At 44.3% G+C, this 12,036-nt stretch overlaps 1 protein-coding gene across 2 annotated transcripts in view; it reads right to left on the reverse strand.

Annotated features, from left to right (window-relative positions):
- LOC138471864 (ficolin-1-like) overlaps positions 1-12,036 on the reverse strand; it is a 199,192-nt gene that overhangs the window by 156,130 nt on the left and 31,026 nt on the right. For both annotated transcript variants that reach the window (XM_069609722.1, XM_069609723.1), the window contains exons 3-4: positions 9,115-9,168; positions 4,234-4,278 (exon numbers count right to left, since the gene is read on the reverse strand). In XM_069609722.1, the coding sequence (XP_069465823.1) occupies positions 4,234-4,278; positions 9,115-9,168 (99 nt within the window). The remainder of the gene's footprint in view (positions 1-4,233; positions 4,279-9,114; positions 9,169-12,036) is intronic.

Raw genomic sequence — 12,036 nt, forward strand, 5'->3', positions numbered from 1 at the left:
ACAGGACAGACAAGGGTGTGACAACATACATCTAGGTCCCACCCATCTTCCTGTCTGATTTTGATCAAAATGCCTCTCTGGTTAACTGAGCCCACTGTGACTCTTGATTAAAGTGCAGGTTTTCCCTTGAAGTATTTTCTGGGAGCAGACTTCCTCTCTCCCCCCAACCACCTACTTCTCCCCTCTGAAAGGGGTCAGCACTGCAGGGGTTTGCCTACAGTAAATAGTGGACCCAGACATGCATTTCACTGCCTTTTATACAGAGGGTTGGGAACTAGCTTCAAGTTGACATATTGCATAACAAAGGGGTGTTAGTCCCTCCTTCCTGTTGTCTCTCCGGGAACCAAGCCCACTCGGCAGGCTTGTCTCAATTATCTCTCATTAGTATGCACTGCCACCAGCCGGAGAACAAAGGAATGCATATCCATGGAGCCTTTGATATTTTAATTAGGCTGCTCATGGCTGGAGGAAGGTGTGCCTTCCCCTTCTTGGAATGCTTTGATGTACCCAGGGCTGTCACATCCCATGTGAATATGACAGGGGAAGACAGCAGGCTGTGACTTCCCAGAGTACAGGTGACTATGTGTTTGGTGTGGGAAGCGGATGAAATGGGTGCAGAATGGCCGCACTAATTTCTCGGAGGTTGGCCTACCATCATTCATTTTCATTTATCAAAAATTTTAAAAAGCCCAGGCGAGCGCACTCTCCCTGTGAAGATGGTTGAATTCCTCAGAGTAAGATTGTTTGTCTTGTCCCCCTCTCTTGTCGTGCCTTGAACAACTTGTGTACAGGTGGGTTATAAATAACATATTATATCATATCATGCTGTTTTACGATTGGAGCACAGGAGGTAATTTACTCACATGTAAAAACAGTTATAATCTCAAAATAGGCAAATGTTACCTACATTTCGAAGGCACTGTAAAATGAATATCTATAATAAATCAAATTCTTAGTTTTGTAATTCTAATAAAAAACAAGATTTGCCTATTTATTATACATCCACCAATTAAGGTTTACATTTTTTCGGTATCAAAAATCTAATTTGAACTGGGGTAAGCTTAAAGGGGAATAGCGAACATCAAGCTGCTTTCCAATACTTTATTAATAAAGATATGCGATATCACTATTACATAAACATTATTTCTAACCTTTATTATTCTTTATGCAGGTATAAATGGTAGCAATAACATTATAATTATTAACTTATTTTTATGGAACATAGATTATTGCCTGTCATCTTCTAAAACTTTTGAAACTTGTATAATTGCTATATAAAAGTATAAGAATTGTCATAACGATGAAATAGAGATAAACCGTGTGTGTTAGGGAAGCTGGAACAGCTTGCGTAGCACAGTACCAAGTCAATCTGCATGCGTGTGTGCGTGCACGTGCCCGCGTGTGTGTGGGGAAGCTTGAACAGCCTGCACAGCATAGTACCAATTCACTGTGTGTGTGTGAGCGTGTGTGCATGAACGTACCTTTGTGTGCGTGTGAGGAAAGCTTGAACAGCTTGTGCAACACAGTATCAATTCAATGTGTGTGTGTGCGTGAATGTGTGCGTGCACATGCATGCGCATGTGTGTGAAGGAAGCTTCAACAGCTTGCGCAGCACAGTATGATATGATATGATATGACATTTATAACGCGCCCCTGTACACAAGTGTTTCAAGGCGCGACGAGGCAAGGGAGGGGAAACAGAGGGAAGATAGAGACAGCAATCCTACTAGGCCAGGTGACATTGAGATTGCACAAGTGCAGGGGAGGGGGAAGGGGAAAAGGGAGTATATAGGAAACAGTAAAATAAAGAATGAAAGAAAATAAATAATAAATAAATAAAAAGTGCAGCCAGCTGGTGGCAAGTGAAAGGGTAAGTGCAGACATCAGGTGTCAAGTGCTAGTAGGGGCTGTAGGGACACAGAAACAGTCCCCGAGTACAAGGGTTGCCAGGGGGGCAGTGCAGGTGTGCAATGGGGGGGAGGGGACCTGGGCTCGAGGTCAGAGGGTAGCCAGGTAACCAGTGCAGTTTCAGATTCAGCCAGGAGATCAGCAGGGGGGAGGAGGAGAGAAAACAGAAGCAAGGAGGAAGGTCTTGAGGTGCTTCCAGTACAGAGATGGTTCTCCTCAAGTTTCAGAGCGGCAGGGAAGCTGTTCCAGAGGGAGGCATCAGCAGGAGAAAGAGATCTACCACCAACTCGCTGCTTTGAGAAGCAACTAACACTGAGGGAGTTGGAGGCGGATGAGCGAAGAGCTCGAAAAGGAAGATATTTAGGAAGAGAGAGTTGAAGGTATTGAGGCCCCAGACCCCAAAAGGCCTTGTGGACAATGCAGAGGATTTTGAACTTAATCCTCGCCACCACTGGGATCCAGTGCGAGATTTCAGCCCTGGAGAGATACGATCCCTGGCCTTGAGGCCAAGGACAAATCTTGCAGTCCTGTTTTGGATGAGTAGTAGAGGGCGGAGAGTAGTGGCAGGAAGATTTAGAAAGAGGCTGTTGCAGTAGTCCAGACTAGAGAGAACCAGAGCTTTGGAGACAGTGACCTTCTGGGGGAAGGAGAGGAAAGGAAGAATACCTCTGAGGAGATGTAGTTGGTAGTGTGACTTCTTAGAGACATCAGAGATGTAAGGAGAGAAGGAAAGTTTGGAGTTGAAGATGACCCCAAGGTTTTTAGCCTCACAGGTAGGAGCAGGAAGAGGGCCGAGAGAGGCCGGCCAGAGAGTGACAGGAAAGGAGGGAGCAGGTGTGCCGATGAGGAGAATCTCAGTCTTACTGGCACTAAGGCATAGATCATTGGCGGCACACCACTCCTGGATATTGGACAGACAGTCAGAAATGAGAGAAGGAGAAGAGGTGGCGGAAGGGAGTACCAATTCACTATGTGTGTGTGTTTGTGTGTGTGTGTGTGTGTGTACATGCACATCCCTGTGAGTCCGTGTGAGGGAAGCTTTAACAGATTGTGCAACAAAGTATCAATTCAATGTGTGTGTGTGCGTGCACATGCACACGTGTGTGAGGGAAGCTTGAACAGCTTGCGCAGCACAGTACCAATTCACTGTGTGTGTGTGAGTGTGTGAACATGCACGCACATGTGGGTGCGTGTGATGAAAGCTTGAACAGCTTATGCAGCACAGTATCAATTCGAGGTGTGTATGCGTGCACTTTCATGCCTTGTGTGTGAGGGAAGCTTGACAGTTTGCGCAGCAAAGTGTCAATTCACTGTGTGTGTTTTCTTTTGTGTGTATATGTACATGCACTCACCTGTGTGTGGGTGAGAGGGAAGCTTGAACAGTTTATGCAGCACAGTATCAATTTGAGGTGTGTGTGAGTGTGTGTTAGGGACGCTTGCACTATCATTGGTGCGAAGGATGCTCGCAGTGCTGGTGCACGTGGTACATCTGTCTGTGTGAAGGAACCTTACACTCCTGACACCCTATTACTATTTACTATTTGTACTATGGGTACTATTTGTGGGAGGGATAATACCATGCATCAGGTTTAACTGTAAAATGACTAACTTATTAACTTTGCATGTGCATATTTATACGATTCTCTGATCAGGCACACCATCACACTTCAGATTCCATGCAGACTTCTTGACATTTACCCAACATTTTCTGTAGCCCTTATCATAGCCAAGAAGTTACTCAGATTTAAAAGAATGACACCAAACCCAGGCCATGATGGCACGGTACCGAGGCCTAGTAACATGTCCTACACAGCAACATAGCCAAGCAACACATGCTGGCACAGCACTAATGCAGGCAGTGTGTGCTGGCTCAACATCCAGGCAGCATGTGCTGCTGCAGCACCAAAGTCAGGCATCCAAGACATGCAATGTGTTCTAGTGGAGCACTCAGGCCAGGCAATGTGTGCTGATGCAGCATCAACGCCCGGCAATGTGTGCTGGTGCAGAAACTAAGGCTTGAGGCCTGCGAGCATGTGGCACGGTAAATACAAATTCAAATAAATAAATAAGGCATGTAGCATGTGCTGGTGTAACATCCAGGCCATGCGATGAGTGTTGCTGCAGCGCCACAGGAAAGCATCATTACCTGGCGCAGCACTAGGCCAGTCGGCATCTCCTAGTGCAGCACCCAGGCCAGGACACATGTACTGGTGTATCATCCAGGCCAGGCAATGTTTGCTGTTTGAGTCCATGATACCAATCTCATGTAAAAATCTGTGCGACCGGGCCGGGCAAATTATACAGTTACACTGCTGGGCTGCTCACCTTTAAGTCCTGGGATTCCACGAGCACCAACAGGTCCGACTGGTCCTGTTAAAAATCACAGTGAGAAATCATAACTTGTTTAGAAGAGCTCAATGTTTACTCATATCATATTGCATAAGAACAGCACACTTTTGGACAGTGTAACAAGTAATATTGTATTGTCTTATTATTGGTTTAGAAGGGTGGAAGAGCTCCCTCCTGGTTACTGGTAAGATAAGTCACTGTGTTACTTTCCAGCTGCCTGCAGATATGTAATGTAGTGGGGAGTGGTCTTGTGTAGTGCACCTGTGCCATGTTTTAGGGGGCTCAGGAAGGAAGGAAGTGAGGCGGGCGTTAGTTGGGTAGAGGAGGAGCATAAACTGTTAATTAGTGCGGGTCGGTAATACCCGTGTCATGAGTGCCACCATGGTTCAGCGTGGCTTGTGGCCCTGGCAATTGGGTATGGGCCTCATTACGAGTTTGGAGACAGCCATGGAGCTTTGAGCTCCATGGCTGCCTCCAAACCGGGCTACTTTACCGGGTTCCTGCAATGAGGAATAACCGGGTCATTCTGACATAGGAGGACCCGGTAATTCCTCCTTGCAGGAACCATTCCCCATTCCCATTTGAGCCCCCATAGGTTTATTAGATCATAAAGCTGGGACACTGGCATAGGCGCTGGTGGTTGTGGGATAGAGCTACAGATGAAGCGTTCTTACCCGCTGAGGGCAATAAAGGTGACGTATGTGGGGGTCTGTGAGCATAGTGCAAGGATCCAGTAGCTATGGAAGTGGGTCTCTTAGTTGGGCCGAGGGTCGGACTTTGGGTTTTGTAAGAAGGCCTTTTTTCCAGTTCTGTGCTAAAACAGACTATTTAGTTCCTGTCTGCTCTTGTCCTGAGGGTGAACGTTTTTGTTGTGTTGTTAGCCATTAGATTGAAGAAGTTATTCCTGTTCTGGGTCCCATGTTGGGATGGTTGTGTGGAGGTGGTGCTTTACATCCCATGCACTAGAGTTGGAAGACCAACCCCACTGAGTCCAGTCTGCCGAGGGAGAGCTGAAAGCTCCGGGGTATGGTTTTAGAACCATTGGATTGTCTAGTATTAACATGTGTTATTATTGACAGTGCTTAAATATGCCACTTAGCTATAATATCCAAATAAAAACATAGTATTATTATTAACCTGTTTACCCCATATAGACCATGTTGCATTTTGTAACACATAGAATAGAACGTCAATATACAAGCTTGGCGGTGTGAGAAAAAAGTGGCACTCATTTAGTTACTGCCACTTTCCCTGCACTGCCAAATTATAATTTTTGGCAGATTCACTGCCAGCAAAATGACTCCACGTTAAATCCACTGATTTTCTGAGGAAAGGGGGCAGATACACCGCCAGCTTGTTGCTGGAAGCAAATCCTCCACTTTATCTTCAGAACTCGGCCGATTTACCACCGGAATAAAGCCAAACTCATAATGAGAGGGGGTTCAATTGCCATTCTCGGGCAGACCATTGATCATTACTTTCCCAGCAGTATAACAGATTGACATAAAGGGTCGTCCAAAGCCTCTGCTCAGTAGTTAGGTGTACCCTGCACACACCTTTAAGAAGACACCCCAATATTAGTATGTGCACTCAAAGCAAAGAAGAAAGCCTCATAAGAGGATGGAGAGTAAAATATTGCTGTGGAAGGAAGAGAAACAACTCGATCAGATGAATATTTTTATGATTTTAATATTATCCACAACTATTTCACTAATAATGCACAGACTAATTCTCATCTGGATATTGCAATACATTTAAACTGCCATTCCTATGTTTCAGAGTTTTATTGCTGTGCTTGACATACTATAAGTGATCAACATTGTTCACTTATAGACAACACGCCTTTCTGTTCCTGGGTGTGACCCAACTTTGTCCCCAACACAAACAGTATGTTAACTGCCTCCGCAGTGCTAGCCACGAAGAACAAAGCTATAGATCTCTATGCTAAACCTATGGCATCCAGCGGCACATGAGGTGATTTCCAATGGATCCATTGTGCTAATAAGCACAATGAACACAGGCATGGATTATGGGTCTTGAAGTGTTAGGCAGAATCATATGCAGTACCCTTTGGGAACACCACATACAATTAAGACTACAAGTGTAAGTACAATTTCATCTTTGGTAAAAGCCTCTACTACAAAATATAGTGGTAGCGATGGCTGAGCAGCCAGACTTATCTCAAGAGTAAAGTGAGCAGTACAAGAAGTTACACAACGGACAACAATTACTATGATTTAAGCAAACACTGATTCAAGGCTTCTGAGTAAAAGAATACACATTTATCTACACCATCAGTTATAAAACCGTTCACTACTATAAAGCAGCAGAAAATCACAATCTTAATTCACTACAATAACTCCCAATCAATTCTGGACAAGTTAAGCTCCAAATGAATTGTGAGCAATTTGTCACTCCAGCAATTTAAAAGAGAGGAAAAGACAAGGTTATCCAAAATCAACAACACCAACAAGTGATAGGCAGGGCAATCTAGAAAAGGCTTACTACAACTAGGATTCAAGTCAATAGGCCTGGGCCAATGTTAATGGTTCAGAGTCTTTGCAGAGGATCACACAGTTCAGAGTAGTTTGCGGTTAAGTCTTTGCCAAGAGTTCAAAACGAAGTTGGTCGGAGGAAAAGTTATTTAAAAGAGAAGAGAAGGACAAGCCTTCAGAGAGGCGAAAGATTTCAAACACTTTCACCGTGGTAGGACAGAACGAACGACCGGATTTGCACAGTACCTTAAATGAAGAAGAATGCTGTAGCTGAGGCGGTTGTTCCTGGCAGTTCCTGCAGGCTCACGGTTCCTGATGTGACTGTCGCGGTGACAAGAAGGAGGACAACTGGAGGGTCCTGCACTGCCCAGGGAAGAAGCCAGCAGCAGAGCAAAACATTGAATAAAAGGTGTGCTCCTTAAAACCCAAATAGGTTCCGTTCCTCCTGGCTATCTTGTTCACTGCAGCGATGCACAGCAAATTCGACCAGGAGAGGGTGGCCGGCGTTTGGTGTTTGGCGAGCTGGTTGGTCCCACCAAGCTCAAGGAAATAAGATTCCTTGCAGATCTTCTCTGTCGTCGGAGTTCTGGGCGATTCAGACATGCAGCAGGGCTTCACCGGGCTGTACAGTAGTTGCTGCAGTCGTCTTCCGTCAGCTCCTCATTGGTTCTCTCGTTCCAGTGGTGACACTGCCTTCCAAGTCCCAGAGACCTGCTTTTAAGCAGTTTTCCCCCATTCACACAGCCTGGCTGTCAATCACATAGCAGGGTGGCTGTCCTGGCAGGACAGTCGCCTAGCCAATCAAACTAGCTTGCGGTAGAATAAAAATGGTAGATACCACTGCCACAAGCAAAATCTTAGAGAAAGGGGAACAAAATAATGTTCCATGAGAATCAGACAAAAAGAGATAACTATTAACCCTTCCAGTACTCTATTGGAAGATAGGTTGCACTGGGTCTGTAAATTTAATAGGACTATTAAAGTCAATGGCAACTTTACATGTTCTGGGTGACAGTAGTCAGTCCTAGAAAATGGAGTTTAAAGTGGGAAGTCTAAAACGATAACCCTGTGTCACTGCACTGAAGGTGCTGTATGACACAGTAAAAAGATGATGCCTATGGAGTGGGTGAGACTCCATAGTCCATGAGCAAAATAAATGTACAACACACAGCAAAACACATGCAAGAGTGGGATTAAAGGCTCACAGGTAAAAGGATTAAACCCTAGAAATCCAGCAAAGCTGCTGAGGGACTCAAAAGGTAAGGGAAATTAGCCATTCTGGAGAATTCTCCCTAACAGAATGCAAATGTGAGAGCCTCTCCTCTTGCCTATCCCATGCATTTCTTGCAGTAGTGTAAGTGCTTGTCTGGTGGATATTTTCTCCCGATTATATTCACCTTAAAAGTATTGAAACTCGTACTGACTTTAATCAGGAGTGTGAAATCCTGAAAACAAAAAAGGAAAGTATCATTTAAAAAATGTTTTTTTTAAAGCTGGCAAACATCGGGATAGAGAAATGCGAGAGAGGCATGTTCTCCTGGCTATGAATTACTTCACTAAAGTGGCACATCAACTCTTATTGCCGTGCTTTTCTGGCAGACTTCTTTTAGCTGCCATTGTTTTATCTGGGAAATAATTTGATCATGTCTGAATTTTTTGCCAGCCACATCAGTTGTGGTAAGCAATGTTAGTTTTTTTCAATACACTTTTTTTCTAATGGCATAAAACATGTTCTGCTTTGTCTCTGAGCAGTGTCAACAAATGAATAACCACAACTGAAACTATTGTTTACACTGGGCATACTTTGTTTCTGTTCATACAAATTTTTCTGTGCATTGGATTACTATTTCTAGGTACTGTGGCAGATCTCAAAGTCTTAGATTAGTTGACGAGTTCTCCTTATAATCACATATAAACTATTTTGTAGCCTATGTCTTTGGAGAAACTGGTGTAAAATGCACTTTTTACACTGAGTTGTAAAGAATTGCAGAGATTTGGGTGGGGGTGACATTCCCCTCCAAACTCTCATCAGAGATGATAGCTCACTGACTACACATGCTTACAAAATGGCATACCTCGTTAGTCAGTTGGGCACATGAAAAATTATGTGTGCACGAAAGCCAACCACTTCCACACTTAGAGAAAAATAACTAGAGGAAACATTTGCAGAAAACATTTTTGTTCACATTCCAAGGACATTTACTGAGTAAAACCATTACCCCAGTGTAATGTACTGGACTGCAGTGTAAATCTGCACTATCCGTAACACACAAAGAAAATACCACTCGACAAACTGGAACTCGAGCAACATAGATTTGGGACCTCTGTCCAGGGTGACTTAATTAATTGTTTCAAACTTTACCTGTTCCTCCTGCTGGGCCCATCCATCCCGGAAAGCCTTGAGCGCCCTTTTCTCCTGAAAGGAAAAAAAGAATTCAGTTGGGAAACTAAATTGTTGAGAAGAGCAATAGGTTTCAAAATGTAAAATGAGGGACAGTAGGATGAACTGGTGGATGTTGGTTGATTTGTGGAAGAAAAACATCTAATCAAAGTGCTGCATCACACTGCCCGGCATGTAGATGATCTTGAGGGGTGCTTCTACTGATTTTGGATGATCATGAGATGGTGGCACTATCTTCACCCACCTCTAACCCTGTCCTGATCCTCTTAAAATGATTCATGAGTTTACATTGTTCAAATGAAACATAATCACTTGAACTACATCAAAATGCCTGCTTCTGCCAGTGGGGTATGTGGGGATGATTGGAATCAGTGGCATTTTGAGTAGGTGGTGTGTGAAACCTAGAGGTATTCTCCCCTTAAGACCCAGAGAGTCCTCAATTCAGGTGGCTAGGGGAGGGCCATTGCTCTTGTATCCCAACCCTGGTGGTGGACGAGCGAGGGAGGTTCACCTGGTAGGGGAATCCGGGGTTGCCTTCATGGGAATACCCCAGGCGAGATGCAGTATTCTGATGGGGCGCTAGAAGAGGAGGAGGAAGTCATGGACGCCTTCATGGGATACACTGATTCCCGTCTCCCCTAATCCAGGCCTCATTTCACCTAATTCCAGTCCCGTCATCCATGACCCAAGGGGGAGGAAGGAAAGAGTCAATTGCCCAAGGTGGGGATGGAAGAAAAAACATCTAAAAGAAAGACAGAAGTCTGATATTAATATCCATTCATGCTCTACCAATCTAGATCAAAGGGAATACCATCAAGACTCATGTTTGTAGAATCAACCATATGGAAGGGGGCAACCATCCCTTTGAAGGAAAACCAGGCTAGAGGATTTCCTTATGTCCATTGTTGATTCCCTGATAGAGTAGTGGGAAATAGATCTAACCTCCAAAACCCTCCCATCATCCCCTCCCATTTCCAACCAATACTTGGACGAGGAAGAGGCAGCCGGCAGCAGTGGCGATTACCCAAAGAAACAACATGGGGAAAGTAAGGGCAACCTACTATAAAAAGAACTTCAGTTGTCCCACTAATAGAGTCAGGCAGGGCCAGGTATTTAATAATGAACACTCACACCTGACTCCACTTGATGTTTTACAAAAGGTATGGTTTTTCACAAAGAGGAGAGCGAGTTGGGGATGCTGTCCGAACCAGAGAATCCAAGGAGCAGAGAGCAGCAGCAGTTGAAGCCTGGAGGAAAACGGCATGCTGAGCTGCTGGCCCGGTGTTTGTGAGGGGCTGCAGCATGGGTAGTGAACTGTGCATCCAACAAGCCGGAGTAAAGCAGCCTGTATCCTGCTGGTGGCATTTGGTAAAATGATTGTTCCCTTGAGACTTCTGCCAATCCCAAAGTTGTCTGAGGGGCAGGTGGTGAGACCCTGACCTCAACCATGTGTATCCATAGAGACTGCTTCTCAATGTGACGTTGCTCGGTGAGTGAGAGAGAGAGACAGAAACTCGGGAGTGTACGTTTGACTGAAGCAGAGCCAGAGAAAGACACAGCTTTATAGCAGTATGGAGCGAAAAGTAAGATAAAATGTACGAAGGACAGAAAGTGTAAGAAATAATCAGTATAAGAGAAATAGAAAGAAGGAAGTTGCGCTAGCGGCACAGAAGAGAAGGAAGGAAGTTGCACTAGTGCTGCAGAAGAAAAGTAAAGTAAAAGTAAGGCATTTGTAGAGTACGAAGAAGGACATGTGGAATAAAGACTTTTAAAGAGTGCAAAGCGAGCACGGAAAAAGGGAGGACAGTGTGTCAAGTGTGCAGGAAGCACAAGCAAGAGACAGACAGGTGCTACCGTGCATGCTAAGGGAAAAGAAAGTGTTTGAGGTGTGGAAGAGGCACAGTAAGAAAGAAAAGGAAGGTGCAAGAGTGCCCAGTGAGAAATAAAAGGAACAGCAAAGGGAAGGTGTAAGTGTGCACGAGGAAGAAGCCGAGATTAACAAGATGTTGTGTAGGAAGCACCTGAAGGTGAAAGGTTTAAAAGGAAGAGCAAGGAATAAAGAGAGAGGGGTTACTGATCTGAGTGGTCATGCATAGGAGGAGCAGAGAACCAGGCAGTTTCGAAAGTTCCTGATTCTACCCCACAAGTGAAGTGTGTGTGAAAGAACTGTATATTAAAGGAAAGGTACATCCTGACAAGCTCAACTTGTGTTTGAACCCAAAAAGGGGCCTAAGCTTGGGGAAGGAACCCCTGAGAGACCTAATAAAGAGGAAGACCTATTATTTTATGATATTGAAGGAAAATCAAAGTACATCCTGACAAAACTGAATTTGTGTTGGAAACTGGAAGGGGCCTGAGCTTGAGGAAGGGAACCCTGAGAGGCCTAGCCAAGTTGGAGAATTCTTGCTTAGTAGTGTTTAAAGGATTGAAGCTTGGGGAAGGCAACCATGAGAAGCTTCAAAAATGTATTTTGTTGTGTTTTGAACTTGGACAAGTTGAAAGGGGCCTGAGCTTGGTGAAGGGAACCCTGACAGGTCTAGCCAAGTTTGAGAATTCTTGTTTAGTAGTGTTTAAAGGGGTGGACAGTCATAATGTCGACAAAAAAATGTCGACAGACAAAAATGTCGACAAAAAAATGTCGAAAAAAAAAATGTCGACTTTCTCTTTTTTTAATTATATATTTATTTTAGGGGTTTGGGAGCTAAAAAAAAGGGAAAAATTAAAAAAAAATTAAAAAAGGGGGGTTGGGGGGAACCCCCCCATATAAAAAAAAAATGCATTGAAAAAAAAAGTCGACATTTTTTTTTCGACATTTTGACTGTCGACATTTTGACTGTCGACATTATTACTATAAACCGTTTAAAGGATTGAAGCTTGGGGAAG

The sequence above is a fragment of the Ambystoma mexicanum genome, chromosome 8, assembly GCF_040938575.1.
Source record: "Ambystoma mexicanum isolate Mex_15411 chromosome 8, UKY_AmexF1_1, whole genome shotgun sequence".
In the NCBI taxonomy this organism is placed as follows: domain Eukaryota; kingdom Metazoa; phylum Chordata; class Amphibia; order Caudata; family Ambystomatidae; genus Ambystoma; species Ambystoma mexicanum.